At 43.2% G+C, this 23,834-nt stretch overlaps 1 protein-coding gene across 4 annotated transcripts in view; it reads left to right on the forward strand.

Annotated features, from left to right (window-relative positions):
* Kair1d (Kainate-type ionotropic glutamate receptor subunit 1D) overlaps positions 1-23,834 on the forward strand; it is a 319,596-nt gene that overhangs the window by 180,459 nt on the left and 115,303 nt on the right. For all 4 annotated transcript variants that reach the window (XM_076424118.1, XM_076424117.1, XM_076424115.1 and 1 more), the window contains exon 4: positions 13,346-13,530. In XM_076424118.1, the coding sequence (XP_076280233.1) occupies positions 13,346-13,530 (185 nt within the window). The remainder of the gene's footprint in view (positions 1-13,345; positions 13,531-23,834) is intronic.

A 23,834-nucleotide genomic window follows, 5' to 3' on the forward strand; every position in this document is an offset into this window, starting at 1 on the left:
AGAATCACTCGGCCAGTAAGAACGTGCCATTTTCTCCGGGTGTTCGCGAGCCTTACGGCGCGGTAAAGCGCGCACGAGCCGCAATGAAAAGAGAATAGCGTTCCAAAAGAGCATACCGTATATCAGCTCGACCCACATATGAGAGTACATAATTCAGCGAGAGGGCCAGGCCACTCGCAGGCAGTCACTTCTGGTCGATCGGCTCGTATCGAATTTCCTCGTTCGCCATTGGACTCCAACATTGCTCCCGCCCCCTTCGCGTGACTTCGAAATTCGACTTTCGGCTAGAAACACAATCTTTTTTCCTAACGTGAAAATCGATTTTTTACGATCTGTTGAGTGAACTAAATTTTATTAGACTCTACGAGGTGCGAGAGGGTTGGTTACAAGAATATTTTTTAATGAACTGTAAATGGCGCTGAAGGTGTTAATACGTTAAAGAATGACCTGTGCGAATGCGGATGTATTAATTACTAGACTGTTGCTAGATCTTTATACAAAATGAAAATTTGTTACATGAATTGCAAAAAACTGGGATGAAATAAAAATTTAATTTCTTGTTGAATATGTTTAATAGGTTGAAAATAACATATTTAAATTCTTATATTCAAATATTTAAATTCTCGCATTCAAATATTTAAATTCTGTATATTTAAATTCTTCAAATTTGTATCATAAATATTTACATAGTTACGGCATGAACGTGTCTATAAACCAACTGCAATTTTAACTGTGTATCCACAGGTTGCGGCAACAGCCATGATGAACGTGAATTAAACACTTTTGACCTCGTTCTCCGCCACATTCGGCAGGTACGAGTGGTGAAATTCGCGGGGGCTTATCGTATAGGCTGCAGTTTTTGCGCCGACTGAAACTTCGGGAATTAGCTTAACGCATTAACACGGGACGTCTCCGGGGTGGTCTCTTTCTCTCTCCGTTTGAAAGGGTTTAAACAGGTCCCCGGTGCCGACAGTCCAGCCTATCGTTGGATCGCGTTACCGGAGTTTCTTCCAACCGGAGGGGCAACTTTTCCCGTCGCAAATGTCCATCGTTCCGCCGCCTAATTGCGAGCAGTTTCCCTCGAATCGTCTGACCGGGGCCCCCTTATTTCGCGCGTCGCTGCTGAAACTTCACCGTGAACGTAAAAATAACGATCACCCCGGCGAATTTGCCTCGGGCAACTTTGAACCCCTTTCCTCACCCCCCTATTTTCACCCCCTTTCAACCCACCCACCATTACCGATAAAGTTGCGACTTTTAATTTTACCGCCGCGAACTGCGAGTAAGTTTTACGGGTTACAAGGTTCCGGTCCGAGGGAAGTAACTGCGACCTCGTTGCTCTGCACACTGAACTAGCCACTTCTCTCTCTCTTAGTCTTTCGCTCTACCATTCTCGAATTTTTTTCTTTTTCGAGAAGGAGTTCCAGGGATGATAATGTGCTGTACAGGAAACACAAAGGCGGAGCAAATTCGTAGAGGAATTTTAACGAGAGCGGAACGAGAGTTCTATATTTTTAAAAAGCTGATTAGTGTGATGAGAGGCAAGTGGCTGTCCGAAACATGCACTATTGTCCACGGCCAGAGGATTATTCGACTTCTCTGCCGGTTATTCTTCCGCTGCGCATCTTCGTGCCGATCCTTTAAGTGATTTACTTAATTTTGAAAGCGTGTGTTTGCACGTTTAATTATAAGCGCACTTGCTGTAAAATAATTACAGACTGTCAGAAGTTAATACACATAATATATCTGCTTATCGAAAGTAGAGCAAATGACGTCGAAGGTCAAACGCGATGACATCGACTGCTGGGGAAATGTCTTCGGAGTAACTTCCAATCTTTCTAATGGCGCGGCAGATAAGACCGAAATTGTTCGAGGAACGACTAGTTCCTCAGGAAATGTTACGATAAAACTTGGTTTATTCTGTTCTGAAAGATCGAAGTCTTGACTTATCTTAGTCGAAAGCAAGAAGAGAACGTTATTTTTATTGAATCAATGTAAGTTGAGCTAGATTGATGGATTACTTCAAAGTTACACACCTGTAAAAGGAATTTCGTTTCCCTGGGAACGCCAAAAGATTGATTCTTGATCCTTAAATCGGGGTTTTCTTCTCACAGTTTTGTATCACGACGTCGCGTCGCCGTCGTCGTTTCATCCTGCAGCAACTGTTTCGTTTGTGCGAGCTGGCAGAAACCCCTTTCTGAACGCTCGACGTCTCTTGTTCGCGTCGTCGGATCCGAACGTGAAACGAGCACCCCTCGTTTCGCTTTTTCTTGCGATTGCTTCCGAGAGAATGGTTCGATCAAGCTTTTCACGGTGTTTCGTTGCCCTGCTATTGCACCGTCCGCCGAATTTTCTACGAGCTTCTGATAAGCGTCGAGAGAAACAGAGAGAGAGAGGGAGGGAGCACCCGCTCGCGTTCGTGTCTCAATGAACACGCGTGAAATGGAGGTACCCGCGAATCCGCGGTTTCCAAACTACAGTTGCTCCGCCTCCATTTCGGCATGTCTAAATAAATCCCTGTCAAATATGCTTCCATTCGAGCCGGAACGGGAGATCGGGAATTTTTCATTGAAACTGGGAAATTCTGACGTCTTTGCCTCGCTCCGGGCACGCTCGTAAAAACTCTTCAAATGCGCATCGAGGCGCCCTGAAATTCTTTTAGAAATGCAATCAGAGAGTTACAGTTTATTGATGCATCAAGTTCGGATCAAGGATAAAAGACATTTCGCAAACCAGCGATACAATATTCACGTTGCGGCCGGTCATCGACTGAAAGAGGTTTGCGTAATGGAATTTTAAATTTTAATTGCAACGCGAGCTCAATTTTCGTTGGGAGAAACGCGGAAGACTCCGGCAAGAAACTGGCGAAACGTGAAATGTTACTCCCCTGTTCATAATTCCGCGAAAGCAAGATCGTTACATATTGATACTACACCGGAAGTGATCCTCTGGCAATTTCATTTTTTAAGCTACCGCGTCTGGGATGGTACAGCTGCTGAATGTTTGCGAATTAATTATGCAACGATGAGGCGAGAACGTGCAACAAATTTCGGCTGAACGCAACTGAAATTTCAGAGTTCATTAATTTCTGTTTACCCACCGGAGCTTTATCACACATTACAATTCGGTATCTCGTAAAACTGAGTTGATTTAACTGGATATTTAGCCATAAAGTAATAAAGCGTATACTACGTTGATTATTATTCAATGAAGCTTCTTATGTTGTAGATTAAACATTTTATATTTTCGACATTTTTAGACGACTCTGGATGTTCTCAAATATAGATTCGCCGTTTCTGTTCTGAAATAAAGCGAATATCCCGATTCATCTTTCAGAGAAAGCATTATATTTCTCAAGCTGTCATTTCCTGCGGCAGCTGGGACTATTTAAGACGCGTCTCGAGGCTTTACAAAGCATCGAATCGCAGCTACGGCCGTGAGGGAATTAGTTTCATCTCGAAGGCTCCCCGGAGCATTCGATTTCTCATCGACGTTGCCGGCTTATCGCAAAGAATCGCTCGCGACAGTAGATAAAGCACGTCTTTGCGCGACAATGTCCGCTTCATTTAAGGAAGGACGCGTTCTCCGCGCTGGTATCGATCCCTTTCACCGAGGGAAGCCGAAGTACGTCGAGGTTTTTAATGTTAACCGAGGACTCCGGTTAACAAAGTTATTTGCTAAGAACATATAAATTTCTTCGTATTTTTGGATAACGGATTCAAATCGTCTGAGCAGAATATTCAATCTTGAAGTTGGCAAATAGTCACCTTGCTAAATTATCGAAACTGCAATTTTCATTTTCTTTGTGCAACGAGATTTATCCTTCTTTTTATTATACAAATTGCAGAGAGCTGCGATTAATATTGACAAATTATGGATATCATTGTACGAGAATAAGTGAAACAATGTAATGCAAATTGAACGAAAATGTTCTCTGCTTCCTAGCTGTTTGATGTAATCGAAATACTAATTATTAAATATCCTAGATCTAATAACTGGATTCAGTTGTATTACAAGTTCATGAATTATTTCACACACACACACGGAAGCTTGAATTCGTCCGAAGAAAAAAGTAATGATAGTCGCGTAAAGAAATGGTTTTCTTTGATTGGGGGCGTAAAAGGGGGTTGCTCGGAAAAAAGCACGGCGAAGGGAAGATTAAAGGACAATTCAGCCCTCGTCGCAGAAGGATTAAAATCACTGGAGAATCTGCTTAGCGTTCTACACTGTGCTCTATCCTGTTACTCTTGTTTTAGCTTTCAGCGTTTCCTCGGTGCGCATGGATATGAAACCGGCTGTCGTTCATTGTGTCGACGGAATTAGCATAATCCCGCGTTCGCGGATAAACGAACGCGCCTCGCCGAGATCTCTGATCATCGTCGAGAACGCGTGATCGATTCCGTTTCGATTCGCATTGTAACGTCGACAGAACGAGACGAGGGCGGGTAACGTTTTCAGCGTAAATAGATCTTAGATACGGAGATGCGAGGAATTGGATGGACCCTGTTACAGGGAACGGCAAAACGAAACAGAATTGAATTTATTCCGGTTACTGTATTTATTCGAGCGTGCGGAAAGATATCGGGTCTGCGGGCCGGGCTCGATCGTTCGTGTTTCAGGTGTAATTTTTCGAGCAGCGCGGGCTCGAGCTCGATAAAGCATCGATGCGCATTGTTTGTTCTTTTTTTTTTTGTTAGATTTTATCTTGATTCGATTTCGCATTTGGAGAAATTGTGATCGCGCCGTTGACGTCGATGACAATACACGGAGTTGTTTAATTCGCAAGAGACGGGGGATAGTCGTCCGTTATTTACCTTGCAACATTTTTTCAACAGCCACTGGTGTTTGTGAACCGTTTTATCAACGCCATTTATTTTCATGCAGGACGTCCACATTTTGTAATCTCCATTTTGCGAGGTGTTCGCGGATAACTGTCAATGTCGGGCATATTTTAATAAATGGATTACAATAAATACTTCTTCATCACCAGTTATTACGAAATTGCTTAACACTTTATTATTGAAAAGAGCTCTTACTGTAGGACGCAAATATGAAATGATAATAAAGAAAAAGCAGCCGGAGATAAAAATATTTTTACCGAAAACAGTCGATAAATATTTAAATAACTTCGGCCGACACTCAAACTATTCCTCCATCCACTGCGCACTAAAACTATTATTCTAAAAAAAACGTAATGAATATTCCAAATGTTTCGCCTACAAATCCATTTACCATAAGACCAGTGTGTTTGCAAGCACACTACTAAGTATCGATAAACATGCGCATAGCAGAGTAGAGGTCACGGTGAACGTTTAAAAAATTTACGAGATCGTAAAACTTTTGCGGGCCGCAAATACATATATCTACTGATGAAATGCGTCGGCGGGATTATGCGGAAAATTAGTCGTTATTCAATTTTCCCGCAGGACGTTCAACCACGATTAATTATGCGCCGTATTAAATCTAGAGCGATCTAATCGGCCGGCCCCGCCGCTGCTAATTGCTATTATTTAATCAGAATTTGCTCGTCGACCATAAATGGCTAGCGGAAATGGGCCTGCGTGGCTGAAACTTTGGGACGCGAGCGGAGGGAAAGGTGGCTCGCTTAGCGACACTTCCCGACCCGTACTATAAAATTATCGCGGTTTTACGTGTAAATTTCCATAAACCGCACCGCGCGATATACCTTCCCTGGACCGCGGATGCTGCGGCGATATAGAAGTTCCACCTGTGTCACGGAACTGCGCGAACGCTACCATCCCCAGTCCCCCGCCACCGGAAGTATCAGGAATAACAGCTAAAATTCGCTTTATCGCGACCGGTTTTAGTACTCGTTTATCCCAGCAACACTTCGAATAGCCGGAATATGAAAACTTGTTCGACAAACGAGTCTGAAACACGCCCGGATCGGGATTATGGGAACTGCTTAGCTCACGCAATTTTCAGATAATCGAATGACGATAATTTTCAGAAGAATTTATTCTATGCCAAGTTATACAAAAATATGTGATATCAATTTTTGTTAATACATACACATCGCTCAATGCATCATCATGCACAAGGACACCGTCACAACTCCTGTTTTTTTTTTAAATTTTGTACCTCATGAAATCAAAGTATCAATTATACAGCGTATGGCACGTAACTTGACTTTTTTAAATGACACCCTGTATATGTTTGACTTCGAAGGGTTATACGAATTCAACGACCTACTAAACTATGACTTTCAGATGACATTGACATCAGAAATTTAAGCTTGCCGCCCAACACATTATTTCATTTTACATTACTGAAAAGAAACCTCGTCGATCACAGCGCCATTGCAGAGTTAGAGTAGCATGCGGGATCTAGATTCTCTTGCGTTCCTCGTCAGCGAAAATAAAATACCGTTCGCCAATTAGCGGGGCTGCGGACGGGGCTAAGACTTTGACAGGCCGTTGACGAGCGGATCGCCATTTGTCACCGCGCCGTTTTCCGAACGATCGTTACCTGGCGACGTAGCGTTGGTACTGTGTTGTCAGTGTCGGTACACCGATCTTTTCTCTGTTCCCGATGCGCAACGATATGTATCCGCGTTCGTGAACGAACGAACGCTCGTGGAATTTTTGGACTGGATGCTCCGAGCACCTTTGCCTCACGGAATTTTCAGTGGGAACAGCACGGGAAACGCCCGTGGGAAAAGCGAGACGGTACAGCAATAGGTAAACAACGGGGGAGCGACGCAGACTACTTTTTCAGTGAGCACGGTTGATCGGCTTTTTGATGGCGATACGCATTGTTCCGAATCGAGCTAGGACGACGCGATGCGACGCGCCTCGCGCGAGGGTAGGCGAGGCGGATCGAATCGAAAAGCGCGATAGAGCTACTGTGTTGGTGTTCGCGTCCGCGTTTTTCCCATTCGAGACCAGTGATCGGGACTCAATAGCGTAGAAGCTATAAATGTCTAGGTCCCACGCTCTTTTCTCCGGTTTCCATCCTCGTAAAATAAAGTACCCCATTAACTGCACCGATATCCACTGGCCGGAAGCGATGGTGTTTTTCGCGGGCCCGGTATCGTTGACTATTATGTTAAGGATATTTAAGGAACAGTTTATGTCGGTGGCCACGACGCGGCGGCTCCAGACTATCGATCTTCGCCGCGATACCATCGCATCGCGGGAAATCTGTGGGACGCGGCGAGACCGGAGCGTGTCGTATCTCAGCCGGGCTATCGGCTTGGAAACCATTCGGCGGTGCGGCGCAGATGAAATTCCATAGAACGGGCTGAGACGGGACGGAATTTACAAACCGTGCCCTTCACCGCGGAGAATAAGAATTAAGGGCTCCCTCAAGAGTTCTAACCGAAAGAAACGATTGATCTTCGATTTTCAGGGGTTACGTACCTTTTATGTTTGATGAAAGGCTCGGTCGATCGAAAATCTATTTCAATGCTAAATTTTCTATTCAAGTGATCGTTTCAGTGAACAAAAGTGTACAACAATATACTATTCAAGTAGTGGATGGAATTATAAAGGTCGTCGCTCACTAGAACGCACCACACTAGCACCGCACCAGCGTTTTCACTGGCGCTCACGTGCCAAATGACCAAAAAGCGGGAAAAAATCTATAAAAACCAAAGTATCTTGCAATTGCGTTACTTGCAATGTTTCTCACGATTTTTCTACAAACTCGTATCTCTGATCTATGGATAAAAATATCGGATACATGTTTTTTGGATTTTCCTGTCAGTTTCGAGAAGAACGGAAAAGAAGATTGGAAACACTGTAACTTTGTCGCAAGTCTGAATGTTGGAAAATCGCTTGCACAAAATTGGATAAGAAAGGAAATCTGTTTTTTTTTTAAAGCGTCAGAGTGGCGTGCCCCTCTTAAGGGCCAGTGCTTCTTAAAACCGGATAGGGCGGGGACGAAAATACAGTGGATAAAGGGAGCTCGAGGGATTGGAAACGTTGGTGTACGCGGACTACCGGCTCTAATCTTGAATAAGGAAAGAGTACCGGTAGTCTGGATGAGGTCTGGGAAGCAGGAAGGACAGCGAGTCGACCGGCAGACATACTAAAACGCTCGAATGGTTCCGACAGAGAAAAGCCTCGGGAGGATAAAGACATATATCGCTTCCACGAGAAGAACTGTGTCTTCTCAGAGGAAGCACTCGGAGAGTATAAGAAATAATAATTTCACTTGAACTTCCTTGGTTTCACGGGCTTTGCGTTTCGTTTGCTTTACATGCTAAATCACAGGCTGAATCTTATTCCGTTCTTGCGTCGAGCGATGATCATTTAGTTGGAAATTGTATTAGCAAATTTATTTTAGCGATGCAACAGTACGTTAAGCGCCGATGTCGATGAAAAAGAATACATTCCTGTTTTCACAGATTACTTTACAAAAACTGTACGATATGAACTTCGATAAGCTTACAGAGCAAAAAAAAAACATTTCGTGGCAAATTTCAACATTCTATCCCGACTAGGAATATAGACACAGAAAATATTCGGATCACCCAGGTTTCTCCTATTTTTCGCATTTAATCCCATGCAAAAATTCTGCTAAAAATCTCGGCACACATTGCAGATGTTCTGATACACGCTATAGACTTTTTCCGATGTTTTGGTTTGAAAAACCCACGGTAAAAAATGTACGAAAAAAGCAGATTTCTTATTCAAGATTGCATATAAGAATTCACGTATTTTTACGATGACAATATATTGTTACAACCTTCGAAGAAATAAAAAAAATCTACTTTACATATGACACTTTATAAACTTGAATTTGCACGGAGATCCACAGCCAGCTTACTTACGACGGGAGTCACCTGCAAGTTTATGCTTTATTATGGAAGAGGTTTTGGTTCTTAAAGCTGTCCTTACAATGGAATCGATTGCAATTAGAAACCGTTGTTAATTGCCCTATACGCGGAGCCTGATGGGAAACCAAGGTATTAACCGCTTCACACGAGACAAAAGAGAAGGTCTGGCGTTTCTCGGGGTACACACAACTTGCCAAGTGGCTTTGATACATTAGCAAGCGATAATCCTATCCGCTTGCAAATCCAGGATGATACCAACCGGATGCAAGCAACAGCAGAGACCGCGAAATACGCACTCGGCTGCTTCTATGAAATACTCCGAGACTCTACGTTCTCTCTCTCTCTCTCTCTCTCTCTCTTTATCTCTGGTTCTGTAGCGAGACACGGGCGGCTGCAAAATATCTCGAAGTATCGCATCTGTTTCCGCGCTTGCTCGGTAGAAAGAAGAAGAACTTGGTTGGATGACGCCGAAAATGCTGAAACACATTTTCCCCGTCCGTTTTTGCATTTCGAGTACTTCCTCGTTCCTCGATGCTTCCGCCGTTATTGGACAAAGAGGAATATCTCGCGTGAGCGAGAGAAACTTCCTTCTGCAGGCACCTTCTTTTTCTGTTTCCACGGGGAAAACACCGTGAATTTTTTACACCGAAGGAGAGCGAGTTTTGACAACGGTTGGGATCTCGTTCGTTTGACTACGGACAGGTCTGTGTTCCCTGCGAGTCCTTCTCGAACGAAATAAATTCGTAATACTCCGATACAGTCCCATCAAGTGAAATTTCCTCTCCATCGTATTAATTCCTCCCGGGGGACGATCCTTCTTTAAAGAATATGTTTGCCGTGGCTCGACCGGGCAATCACCATTTTTTTCCCCTTCGATTTTTCCTAGCCTGCTAGGACTAGATAGAATAGCTCTATACCTTTTCTACGAGCAGGCTGCCTCGCCCGAGGCCGTCCAGTGAAATTGCATCTGGAATTTCAATATAGCGCATATCATACTTCAACCATAAAACGCCGCCAGCGTTGTCCGGTATTACTTTGAGGTTTCAGCTCTGGAAAGCTGACTTTGCGGGCCGATTATAGAGATTCCGATTGAGAGGATGTACGTAAGTATCACAGGGGAGGCACCGAAACCCCCTCGGTCGATCCTCCCGTGGTATAAAATCAAGCCTGTAGGGGACATTAGGTGGATTTTCGCGGAATGAATGATCAAAAGCCTCGTATATAAAGCTGTTCCTATCGGTGACGTGCTATATCTCCACGCTCCTGTCTCACTGCGTTTCCTACGTACGGTCGCGGTGGAATTCACAAATTCTTGCGGTCGCTGCATGCCTGAATAATTTTTAATGGCGTCGCCGGAGTCTCCATCCGAAAGGATCGTTCCATCTGAAATGGCCAACATGCATTATCCCGATGGTACGTGCATTGTGCCGCGCTCCTTCTCTTTACATTGCATCGTTTCGTAATTTCTGTCCTTTCGTGTGTCCCTCTCTCTCTCTCTCTCCCTCTCTAGAGATACTCGGATAGTTTTATCTTGATTTTATATATTGTATTATTCTGAAAGCGACGCTGTCCTTGTCGACCGCGTTTCGAACTTTTTCAACATTCACACATAACGAGTCCCGTACATATTCATAATACGGAGATGAAAAGTAGCGGATGGGATATTCTGTACAAACTTTCCCACCGGACGATTCGTACCGTGCGAACGAAACATTTTTATTCCAAGTGAGAATTTAAATTCAAAGGTGAAAATCGGCTTTTTCGAATTAAAGTCGATTGGGCTCTGGAATATTAGAATTAGAATATTAATAGGTTTCTTGATCTTCTTGAGATTCTCGAGACGAACATGTCTTAATAAATAAATAATGATTTTTTGAAGAAATTTTTTAGTAGATTCAATTTTACAAATACAAAAAAAAAGCAAAAAGACTATTCAACCAGGTTATGTCTCCAACAAACTAGAATAATTTGGAAGAAACAATTTTCACGCCACACTTAAGTCGATTTGCAAATTTATAAAGTCTCCGTATAATTGAGTTCTGCGACGCCACCGTGAATTCGGAACTCGAATTTGTGCCTCGACTATTAAAGCCATTAGTTGAGATAATCAGATGCCATCTAATTCCTGTTTTCATAAATTATCCGGCGAATTTAAATTTGCATAAACACTCGCAGCCTGTCCGTAATTGAATAATTAAGCTCCGCCCGGCATCGATGCCTCGTGCTACCCTAATTATTCATCCAAACGTGACTAAGTCCGTCTACTTGAAAGATTACTGGTCTCGAAGCTCGGGGATCTCACGAAATCCTCTAAAACCACCGAAGTCGGGAAAAGAGGAAAAATTAATGTTGTTGCAGAGAAACCGGCTGCTGCCTTGTTGCCTAGTGCGCTCGCATTGGTGCCGGGGAAACAGAGTTTTCAGAGGCACTTTTAACGAGGGAGGAATTCAATTACGACATAATATTATCTCTCTCGGCTAATTGTTGAATTGAATAATTCGTTGTTTCGTGGCTGGGTAAAATGCGCCGTTGTACCGAGACATATTAAACGTATTAATGCGATCAGCTCAGAGACGTCTAATACCCTGAATTCACCGGAATTTAACTTGTACTTTGGAAAGGGTGTCACTAAAACCGCGACAGTGGATTTATCTGGCAAAAGTCTTGACGAGCACGACAGTTGGGTTGTCATGTGCGACAACGTTTGTACAAGTCCGCGGGAAACGGGAAACGGGGTATAGTGGAAAGTTAGTATGCCGAAAGTTGTCAGGAGTTTGTCTGATTAATCGATACCGGCGGGCAAGCAATAGCTCCACGTTCGGGAAGTTTGAGCTCTTTGAAACATAATCATGAATTACGCTCGCGAATCACTCTCCTCGTACCGAGTGTCCTTCCTGAACAGCGGGAGCCTTCAATAAAATGTAGCTTGCCGCCGGTAACGTGAACATTTCAACGAATAAATCATACGACGGAATTCACCCGCCGCCGCCCCAGATTATCGAATTGAAAGTGATATTCCTTTGAAAGTTGCTCAAGCACAATTTGTCACTTTGATTCATGCGGCTCTTTCAGCACCGCACCGGCTAGATTTCACATTCGAGGAAGAAAAGATAAAAGCAGAAACAGAAAGTTAAAGATTCCCGCTAACTAGTGTGTCAACGACAGCGAAGTTGGACTTCCGGCTACGTTAAATTCAGGAAAAGTTTTCCAGCTCCTTGATTCGGAAGTTACGGGCTCTAATTCAATATTCTAACCTTATAACGCGGATGCCTGCTTCGCGTGACCGCTGATTTTCGAATTAATTCCCATTTGCATAGCGGAAACGTCTCAGGCGGATGTGAGCGGAATGAAAACGATCCTTCTCTCTTACCGTTCGCTTAAACAAATACAGATGACGGCGAGCCGTAAATTGTGATATAAATGTAACGAGAATGTCGAAACGATGCAGCAACTTTTTTGTATAAACCTTCAGCTTTCAAACAATAAGGTAACTATTGTTGTTAATCTCTTCCCCTGCAATATCGTGTCTGACTCGTGATGAAGATTCTGAACGAAGTCTACTAAATATGTATGCTACTATAATTTCCTTTAACCCTCATCCGTTCCTCGGCGTCAAATTGACAAAGTGATGACTTAACATTCACATATTTAATAATTCACATATTTAATAATATTAAATTGACCTACAAATAACAGAACAGTATAACTTATTTCGGGAAAATTGTGTCAGTCTGACACGAGGAACGTATCAGGCTTAAACAGAAATAAAATTCTACTTTGATTTTGTTAATGTACAGCTATTGGAGAATATACAGGGTGTGGCCGGACGGGTGGTACAACTGAGCAGGTGGTGATACTACATGTAAAAATAAGTTGGGAAAAAAGAATAACATTTTTTCGTTTGACGTTTCGTTTTCGAGAAAATCGGGTTTGAAAATGCAGCGAATACACGTGCTATTGCATAGGAATCGTCTGACGCGTCTGACCATGATCTACCAATTCTACTTTCTGCATATACTAAAGCACGCGAACCTAGCGAAATTTTAAACTCGATTTTCTCAGAAAACGAAGCGTCAAACAAAAACATGTTCTTCCTTTTTTTCGACTTATTTTACATGTAGTATCACTCCCTGCTGTATAAGTATACAATAGATATAAAGTTTCCCCCTTTTTATAAAATGATACGAACTGCAAAAATGTTCTCATCACTAAAACAGACGAAAAAGAAAGAACCTGAGACAATTGATCCAGGAGATGTTTACATTGCATTAAGATCAGCAGTTTATTCGTAAATATAATAATGCGGCATGCGCACAGCGTGTTGCTTTTTGTGAAACGGTGACGCGCGTGTTAAATTGACATGAAGGACGGATGAGAGTTGGTACAATTTAGTCTGCATAGGGAAGGCTCATTCGTCTGTATCTCCTTTGACGACAATCCGAAACGGTCTGTTTGCACGCCCTCAAAATTGCTCATAACAAACTGAAAGAGCAAATAACCGGCTGCAAGCTAGTGTACGTAATACGACGTGTTTGATTTCAGTGTGTCACTTGCTTCGGAGCGGAGTTGCGGCGATTTTTGGGCCACAGAGCGCGCACACCGCGTCGCATGTGCAAAGCATTTGCGACACTATGGAAATTCCGCATCTAGAGACACGCTGGGACTACCGACTCAGACGGCAGAGCTGCCTCGTCAACCTTTATCCACATCCCACTACACTCTCCAAGGTACGTAAATCTTTCCACAGTAATATTCTTGTAGGAACAGCCCGAGGAAAAACTGTTTTGAACAAAAGTTGAACAGCATTAAAATGCGTTTTTGATTTCGTAATGTTATAGCTGACGTTAAGACGAATTCAACAACCTACTATATTATTACCTTGAGCCCATAAATAACGCCAAAATAGGTTTTCCCGATTTTTCGGACCAAATGCCGCACTGTGCGGCGCCAGAAAAAATCCGATCCAGAAATAATTCTCAGAGGAATCGGAAGAAATGTGTTAAGACGAATTCAACATCATATTATGACTATGAGCCCATAAAAACGCTAAAATAGTTTTTTCCGATTTTTCGGACCAAATACCGCAATGTGCGGCGCCAGAAAAAAATCCGATCCAGAAATAATTCTCAGAGGAATCGGAAGAAATGTGTTAACACGAATTCAACATCATATTATGACTATGAGCCCATAAAAACGCTAAAATAGTTTTTTCCGATTTTTCGGACCAAATACCGCATTGTGCGGCGCCAGAAAAAAAACCGGTCGAGAAATAATTCTCAGAGGAATCGGAAGAAATGTGTTAAGTGGCACGAAGCAGCGCGAGAGCGTTTTTCACCGCAAAACGGCCAGGACGCTGTTCCGGCGAAAGAGACTTTCGTCTCCAGTTACGCGTTCTGGTTGCCGGTTCGCCGGCAGTCAGAAGTTCTAACAAAAGAACGGGAAGTTTCCGAATTTCTCTTAATAAACGAAAAGTTCCAGGCGTAAAGTGGCTGAAAGCGACGCCGCGCCGCGACGCGGCCGCATTCCCTGCTTAACGAGAGTTCTGTCGTCGACGTCGCACGAAATCTCGCGAACCTAATATTTGCCGCCCGCGAATACGTACTCGTGTACCCGTGACATTTCCCCCGTCGACTTCGCGCTACTAGTATTCGCCAGCAGCGGTGGGACTTATTTCCACCGAGAAAATCACCGGCGCGTCCACTCCCCTCCGCCGGATCCATGAACTTCGACAACGAGCCAGAGGGCGTTATCGGCACAAGATCTTCCCTACTCGGCAAACTTGCTCGAGATCGTTAGCGATATTAGGGGAAAATTTCAAGCTGCCAAAGGAAGCGTTCGATGGTGTCAAGCTTCACCGAGCTCAGTCTGTTTTCCGTCGAACGAGGCCGGTGACGATAACGAATCAGCATATCGAGTTCGAATGTCTTTCGCTGACGTTCGATTCTTTAGCAGCCAAAGAGGGCGAGTTTCACTATGTATACCAAGACGAACTCTTCGAGATTAGCATCCTAATTTATTCGAAACTAGTGTAACTGGGAGAGTATACAGGGTGAGGCAGTAGTTTTGTTCATCTAGACTAGGACAAGTCTTGTTCACCTTGATAAAGAGCTCTCATTACTATTCTATCGCTAATAATGATTGACCTCTTCCTGATCATTAAGATGGACAAAACTGCCCTTAGAGGTTGATCAAAAAGTTTTGACTAATGACTATTTTGCAATGACTAACATTCAAAAAGACTATTAGTAATTTTTAAATATTAGTTGATTATCGCCCTATTCTGTCCAAGGTGTATTTTACAGAATTTTTTGTTGCAAACTCTGCTCGTAAAAAATGAAAAACCTCAACAAGTGTAACTGGCAGTTTTCGTGAAAAGGTTTCTGTCGTTCATTTTAATAGTTATAAAATATCATATGACGCTCAAAATACGCAGAAGCAGCTGCAGTGTAACGGTAACAATAGTTAATTGCTCTGCTAATGGGTGCGTGAGTACAATGCACGGTTACATTACGCGCCATTTTGGTCTTCCGCCGTACGTCGCCGTTCTCGCAGAACGCCATCTTTAAATTAATGCGCTCGCCCGATAAACCAAATGGCTAGCTAAATAGCGAACGCGACGGGTTAACGCGGCAACCTACGAACACACACTGCATCTTTCAACACCGTCGACGCATTACGGCGCGGGTGGGTTGGTTAATGTTTTTCCGTCAGTGTTCGTCCGTCGGCTGTATGCAGGCAAAAAAGCCCCCGGCCGATGAAATAAATCTCCTAGTGAAATATGAACTACTAACGCGAGAACAAAGCATTGACATCGCTTTACCATAAGCGGAGAAGGGGCGGTGCAATGAAATGCGGTGTTTTAAAGTTGAAACACGACTGCAAAAACCCCATTCGCCGAACGGACGAGGAATAATGTAACGATTTTTGCGTTTCCCGTTTCAACGGAACGCGTGATCATCGAATCGTCGAGGTGTAACGATAAAATATTGTGGTTTGTAATCTCGAATTTGATTGGATATTACTCGATCGAATCATCTGAATCCGCTCGATAAAAAGAGGACGAAAGGAATCAGCTCAAACATTTACAAGGCCCAGATTCGTTTAGCATTCACAAATATCGTTCGTTATTTTTGAAATAACGATACAAACATTAGCGTACACTGCACCGGCTTGTTGAATTTTGAAATTTGAAGCGCCGGCATTTATTTGATTTCGAAATTACTTTGGGAACATCGCGAAAAAAGAGAAAATACAATTTCTATATATATGCTGGACAACTAGAGCTCCCGAGAGTCGATGACGTAGAATCACGGCAGGTTCGGACAGGCTCCGGAGCTCGTAGTAGGGTGACGTAGAATTGGCTACCCCCACACCGCCAGCCAGCGCGAGTCTGTCGCGGCAGGTTCAGACAGGCTCCGGAGCGGATTTTACGTCATCGAAGTAACGTCGCAGTCCGTGTTTACACGCGTTGTCCTTTCCTACGTTCGCAGCGGTGGGCGTGGTAAAAAAAAAAATAGTAGCACCACGCGATCTAAGAAATAGCACGGACTCGAGGATTTCTCTTACATCGTTGCTTCACTATACAGGCTGTGGCCGGACAGTTGGTACAACCGAGCAGAGAGTGATACTACATGTAAAATAAGTCGAAAAAAAGAACAACATTCTTTTGTTTGACGCTTCGTTTTCGAGAAAATTGAGTTTAAAGTTCCGCCAGGTTCGCGTGCTTCAGTATATGCAGAAAGTAGAATTGGTAGATCATGGTCAGACGCGTCAGACGATTCACATTCGCATATACATAGTGTATTCGCTGCATATTCAAACTTGATTTTCTCGAAAACAAAGCGTCAAACAAAAAAATGTTATTCCTTTCTTTTGACTTATTTTTACATGTAGTATCACCCCCTGCTCGGTTGTACCACCCGCGTCCAGCCACACCCTGTATAACGTTCGAGTCAATTGCAGGTTTCATTTTAAAATTGATAATTACTGATAGCACGTTGAACTGATAGCGTTTAAACCGTGTGTTCTAATCATAAAAAGAAGGGAAAATAATTCGTCGTCCGTCATTCTCTTTACGATATTATTCCACACGATTAAGGCTGACGATCGTTCGTCTTCGACCTGACTCGATTAAAAGTTGAAAGACTGAAGCATCTTCGGTAAGAAAGGGGCCTTGATCGTGCGATTAGAGTTTAATGAGCAAATGACGAGCAGACTGGTGACCGTTGATCATAGTTGTGTCAAACGAACAGAGCGGAAAAACATGGAAACAGCGTCGTCATTAATCGTCTCTTATGCAAAAAGAGTCGAGCTAATGGTGCTAGGAAAAAGTAAACGATACAAAGTCATTTTTAACGTGATTCAGCGAACCTTTGTGTTTTGTTTTGCATAGAATACGTTCGAATTCTGTCATCGAGTTCAGAGCGCATGATTGTGACAACACACAATCTCATATTTTCAATTAAAATAATAACGTGGTTTTAATTACTTGCCTCTGCTACATTTTTTGAATATTTCATAAAAAGGTTGTATTGCTTTAAAAAAAAATGTTTAATTATAAAAATTGTCACCGAACAAAGAGTACCACCAGCACATTAAAAAAAACTTTATTATTTTGTTGATCTTTATGAAATTAAGGGATTCGAATTTCTTTTCATGATTTATGTCTACCTGGAATGAGTGACATCCATAAACGTGTACGATTCCATTAAAACGCGATAAATAATTTCCCTACCATTGCTCTCACAATATTTTGATTGCAAGTTATAATAAATTTTGTTTTTCGATGTGTGCTTGCATCATATTTTATTTGAATTTGTAGAAATGATTTCGTTCCTATTTAATTTGAATAATTTCACAGTTCTTGAAATGGTCGGGGTAAGTCCGAGACCGCGAACGGCGGACGATGAATTTTCGACTGATCGTCGGTGAACCAATAAATGATGATTTCCGGTTGCGCGGGCCCGACTTTGAAGAACGTCGATCAAAGAGAGGCAAGCGATACCGCGTCACAAAGAGCACACAAATTACTGCGTCAGAGTAAGAATTTCAATTATAGTCTAAACGCACACTACGAAATTGAACTCTAGCCATGCGTTAGACGTCACCGGGTTCCATATCACGGCAACGATAGCGCGAATTCCTGGAATGCCGGCTGTCGAAATGCTTCAAGTCGGCCAGTGTCGCCTGATAAAGGAACATATTGCGATCGGGCGAAAAATAACGATTGCTAGGCCATCCCGCTTGCAATTTGTCACTTTATCAGCCCCCTCGCACATCGAGTGCTCGGATTCTGCTGGGTCATATTGAATCAACGTCAATAGCAGGCTGGCATATAATCTTGATGCATGAACATAAGTTCGATAACCCGTAACATACTAGCAGAAACTGAAAGAAATCTTCATACACTACCCCGATCATAAATATTCGAATTTCTTCAAGCGTCGATAACACACTGTATTCGAAAAAATAATATTATTACTGTACAGGCAACTTTAAGTTTGAATATTTAAAATGGAAGTTTAATTTCTTACTATTTATACAGGGTGTGACCGGACGGGTGGTACAACCGAGCAGGGGGCGTACTACATGTAAACATAAGTCGAAAAAAAGAATAACATTTTTTTGTTTGACGTTTCGTTTTCGAGAAAATCGAGTTTAAAAATTAAGCGAGTACACGTGCTATTACATAGGAATTGTCTGACCATGATCTACCAATTCTACTTTGTGCATATACTAAAGCACGCGTACCTGGCGGAACTTTAAACTCGATCTTCTCGAAAACGCGCGCGAAGCGTCAAACGAAAAAATTTTATTCTTTTTTTCGACTTATTTTTACATGTAGTATCACCCTCTGTTCGGTTGTACCACCCATCCGGCCGCACCCTGTATAAACTACATACTGTTTTCTCTATTTTGTTTTGGTATTGAATTAAAATGAGAAGAAATTAATTTATAAAGTTCTAAACGAGAAGTTATACTCGAAGAAGAGTACACAGAACCTAATGCAGTTATACGCGGTTTCTCTTAACCATGGTAGGTTCTTGAAGGTATCACTCGCAAATACGACGGCTCCGCTGTATTTTCTGCGCATCAAATAATTTAATTTACCGCGCCACTCTTTCTGAATATAATTTACCGACTTTCTCAGCACCGTCGCGTCGTGGAGAAAAAATCATTCGAGTACCCTCGACGACCGGGCTCGTTGTAATTAATCGGGAAAACTGTCCGGAAGCGTTAAAAAGTAAATAAGGATTTGTAAGGAAAAGCGGGTTTATTAACGTATTTGGGCACACGGATAACCAAACGTTAACGACAGATGTGTTTGTTGCGGCCGTTCGTTTCGATCTGCCTTCTTTTTACAATTCGTTGACGATTGTAATTTTACAATTCTTCTGTTCTTTGCGATTCTCTGTTTTTACTGAATCGAATTACTGAATTGTCTGTTAATACACACACATACATACACCATCCGTACTTCAACTATAGATTTTTCAAAGATGATTGCGATTCGAATACTTTGTGCAGATTAAATTAATTTTCTAAAAACTTAAAAGAATTCGATTTCTTTGAGCCGTCAAGGTGATCTGCTCCCTAAAGGTAGACACTATCACTTGAGTGAAGGGTCCTTAGATAAACCCACAGCTGGCCGGGCTAGCTATCAACCATTTCGATCCTCGAGAACGTCGAGGGAAAATATTCGGTTCGCGATGACTGAACGAGACCGATGTTCCACGCAAAGAAAATCGACGCTTGGTTCCTTTCCAACGTAATCACGGAGCCACTTCCTCCTGCTGAATTTTGTATTTCCGTTGGAAATAGCACGGGAACAGGCGCGGAAGGAAACACCGACTGAGAAAATGCAGTCAAAGGAATCACCTTGGCTCGAGCGTTGAAAAGACCGGCATCCTACGAGCCACTTCCCTTTTTCACCGTGGTAAACTTACGAGCCGCCAACCAAAACGCGAAAAAATCTGGGCTGAACGCGCGCGCGAGAACACTGACTACAAATAAACTTCCCGGATCTCCCGGTTCCTCTTCCTCTGCCGACCGAGATGTCTGGTTACCGCGTTCCCGCCATTCGTTCCACCTTCCTCGAGGAAATCTGTTTTCATGGTGCGCTTCTAAGAACTCGCCATTTCCAAACAGTACGGATCTTCATAAATTCCTGGCCAGCGAAATTCATCTTTCGGACGGGGACAAATTCTGATATCGAGTTTTTCTTCCCGATTTTTCGATCTGAACTTTGAACAACTGTGCCAGATATCCCTTGTGAAGATGGTACGGCGAGCGTGAAATATTCACGTTTGCAAATAGCCACCTGCATACGAATAACAAGCTTTTCTTTTTACGGAAAATGCGAGGCGCATTCGTTCTGCAGAAGAACTGTTCTTCCATTCCTGAGAAATGTACGATATAATCATTTGCAGTGGATATGCAATAATTTATTATTGTTGACATTGAACTTACTGCGTGTATACATTTATGCAACGTCTTCGTTATAGACTAGCATATTACGTGCGTCATCTGCGACGCACAAGCACACGGGCGAAGATAAACAAGCACATAAAAAGTGATTTACTGGAGTACGCTTTTTTTACGGAGAAGTTCTGTGTCTCATAAACGTGAATTGTGTCCATAGCGCGGTGTCTAGCCTCTATTTGCGGTGATGGAACCGTGTAGGAACTAGAAACCGATAACTCGAAGGAAACGTTATTAACGTAATGACCGAGGAAAAATAGTTTAACTTTCTCGAAAATCCTTTTATAGCTGAATGACTTGGACCCTTTCGCGTTTCTTTCTTTTATCCATATCCGCTTTCAAGACTGCGGAGACCGACCATTCAAGATTATCCGAAGATCACATCCGGGGGGGAAGATCTCCGACTGTGAAATTGAAAGCGGGAAACGTCATAGGGAAGTTCCTATATGCGGCGGCGTAGTTTGGATATTACAAGTAAATTGAAAATTACTGCGGTCGAAAATCTGAACGTTTTCCATAATCCGGTAGCATGGTTACACGCGACCATGCAGAATTTCGTCGTAGCGGGTCAAAGTATTCAGGGACGGCGTCGGGAAATTCCCGCGGAGATGAAATTTCGGCGCAGAATTTAAAACGGTTCGTTAGTGGACCATCTGGCTTTTGCTGCCCGGGCCCAGATCTGCATGAATCGCCATTTCCTAACGTTATACGAGCGGGAACAGGGAGCGAGGGGTGTACGGCTATCGTCTGTAAACACGGTGCATGGAACCGTGTAATACTCGACGATATGACGAGGCACGCCGCAGCCCGGTAGGCAGCCGGCCGTATCAAAGGAATTTTCCTGATCGAAAATCTTTTGTAAGAAGCCCACGGTCGCCGCTTCCTCGATCGAGCCTGCAAAACTGATTGCAAACTGCAGACAGGGTTCATAGGAGGCCGCTCTCTGCCGGTATTATGCCGATGGCAAAGCGGAAGCCTAATAACCCACATGTCCGAAACGCAAATAGCTTTGCCTGCGACAAACAAGTCCGACGATTTTAAGACGATGTTCTAGATCAATGATGAGCAGCGCGTGGCCCATCGCGTTCATCTATGACCCACAATGTTCTTCGGTTAACCCTGTGCTACCAATCAAAATTCTCAGCCCTGTACGCGGCAATAAAAATGATTTATTATGTTAACATCTACCGGTAGCCTATTATTAATACGTTTTTCAATAAATGTGCTGCACCAAATGGAAGCTTAAAGATCTTCTTTTACACAATAAACCCGAAGGAAATTATTGGATTTTGTTCTTGAGGGTGAGTTGTTGGTTTATGATTAAAATTGCTGTTGCCATTGAAGGATTCTTTTAAAAATTCCTCAGCCGTGAACCATAGACTTTCAACAATTATGGAATAATTACCAGTAGGCGATGTGTTAAGTGACATCGTTGAACTGTATTTTAAACTTTTTGACAAATTAATCATACTGGAAGTTAAAGTTTTTTCCTGCAGTTTTCTAGGTCACCGATGTGTTTTTTTAAATAAATACAAATATGTACTGTGATAGCCACTTCATATAACCTTGAACTCCAGCGATGAAGGTGAAATTAAAATTTCATTTGCAAATGCTGTAGGTACGTATGCGAAACACGGGAACAAAGGGCTGGTTCACGCAATGCTATTGATTGACTTTTACATATTGTTAATAACTTCGAAACGGAGCCGTTACAGTGAAAACGTCATTCTTCATTAGTTTGTTAGATTGGTTTGTAGAATCACCCTTTACGATATTTGACACATGTAGTCGAACCCCTTCTATGTGTAATACGCAGAGTGTATTTTCAATCTGGCGATACAAGTATAAATGGGTGGACGCTACGTGAAAAAAAGTAAATCGAAAATATACAATAGAAATTTTTCGATTTATTCGATAGTATTTCGATTTGGGACAAATCGATTAGAAGAAATTGACAGGTTTGCGTGCCTCGATATTTACCAACAAGCGGACAGGTTACAGACAGATATGTCAGCCAATTCCTACTTAATAGGACGCGTACTCGATGAATTTTCGAATTCGGTTTTCTCGTAAACGAAGTTTCGAACAGCAAAATTTTATTCCATACTTTCGAATGATGTTCCACGCAGATTTATCCCTCTTTTACAATTCTGCTTTTCACGACACACATTGTTATACCCTGAAACCTCCAAATAGTGTTAAAATCTTAATAAACTGCTAGATGAGCCGTTCAGACCACTGTGAGTCATCCCAATCACGAACCTCGTTATAAAAATGTCGCCAACAGCAAAAGAGATGGGAGGGGGATTAACACACAACGAATCAGAAGGAGAAAATGGTCTTACGGTTTGACAATTTCAATAATCTGATTGCTGTTCGACGCCGTTGACGGCTAGAGTCGCCGCAAGCGTAGACGCAGCCGATATATCCGTGTCGCTCTAATGAACCGCGAAGTCCGGAATTGCCGCTGCCGTGCCAATGATTTAACGATCCTCCTTTTGACCGATAATGGACCGCCGTCTCCTCGCCTGTGCCCCGTATCGGCCGCGCCGAATACTCTCAGGCCGGACTACGTTGCGCGATCGCTCGAATCAGCCGTTACGTTGCCGTTGAAATTCAATTTGTACTGTTTCGTAGTCGGCCCTTTGCTCGTTACGGTTTCTGTCGAGCACACCCGCAACGCCTGCAGCATCTACGCACACGTAGATACAGGCGTGCGCAGGGTCACAGGCACAAGAGGCCAACACAACGAAGCAACGCGCCACATTACACCGATCCACCGATAAGCACTTTCCGGTCGATCCAGTTACTTGTGTGTACGGGGGATGGCCGACCCGTCTTCCACTCGCCTTTTCCCCTTTTCATCCCCGTCTTTTTTCGTCTCCGGCCGTTTCCTTCCCACCGTCCAACCGAACTGACCGCCACGATACACAGAGCCCTGGCCATTCTCGTTTATTTCCGAAAGTAGTTACTAATCAACGCCATTCAGGGAACACGCGGCTGAGCACGAACCACCGTCCTCTCCCAACCCGATTGAAAGCCGATTGCCTCGACTACCCTTTGGGAATGTTTGTTAGAACCAGTTATTTGCTGCTGCACCAGCACCCGACCGTTTCCCATCCCGCACCCACACCCCCGCTGTTTCATGTTTCTTCCGATACCGGGCTCTGTTCGGATCCCGGATGCAATAATCGTTGCTCCTGCGACGGATCGCGTGAAAACGACGGTCCTTGTTTTGATCGGTGCACGAGGCACCGCTCGTTACTACCGATGCATCCCTCGTGGACATGTTTGCGCCATTAACGGAACGCTACCCGTAGATGAAGCAATCTTACGCGTCTGGTTCAAGTTGTCCGGACGCTGCACCCCCTGCTGTCCGCTCGTACAAATATGATGACACGGTTTGTGGATTTAGTGCGCTACGGCTAACAATAGCGGACCGGGGATCTTGTGTCCGATGATGTTCTTGATCGCCTAATCTGCGTCAACGGAAAACGTTGCACGGGTATTTGTTTATTCTGATTTTCGTCTCAAACTTTATTAAGGGGAT

This window comes from Lasioglossum baleicum, chromosome 5, assembly GCF_051020765.1.
Source record: "Lasioglossum baleicum chromosome 5, iyLasBale1, whole genome shotgun sequence".
NCBI lineage: Eukaryota > Metazoa > Arthropoda > Insecta > Hymenoptera > Halictidae > Lasioglossum > Lasioglossum baleicum.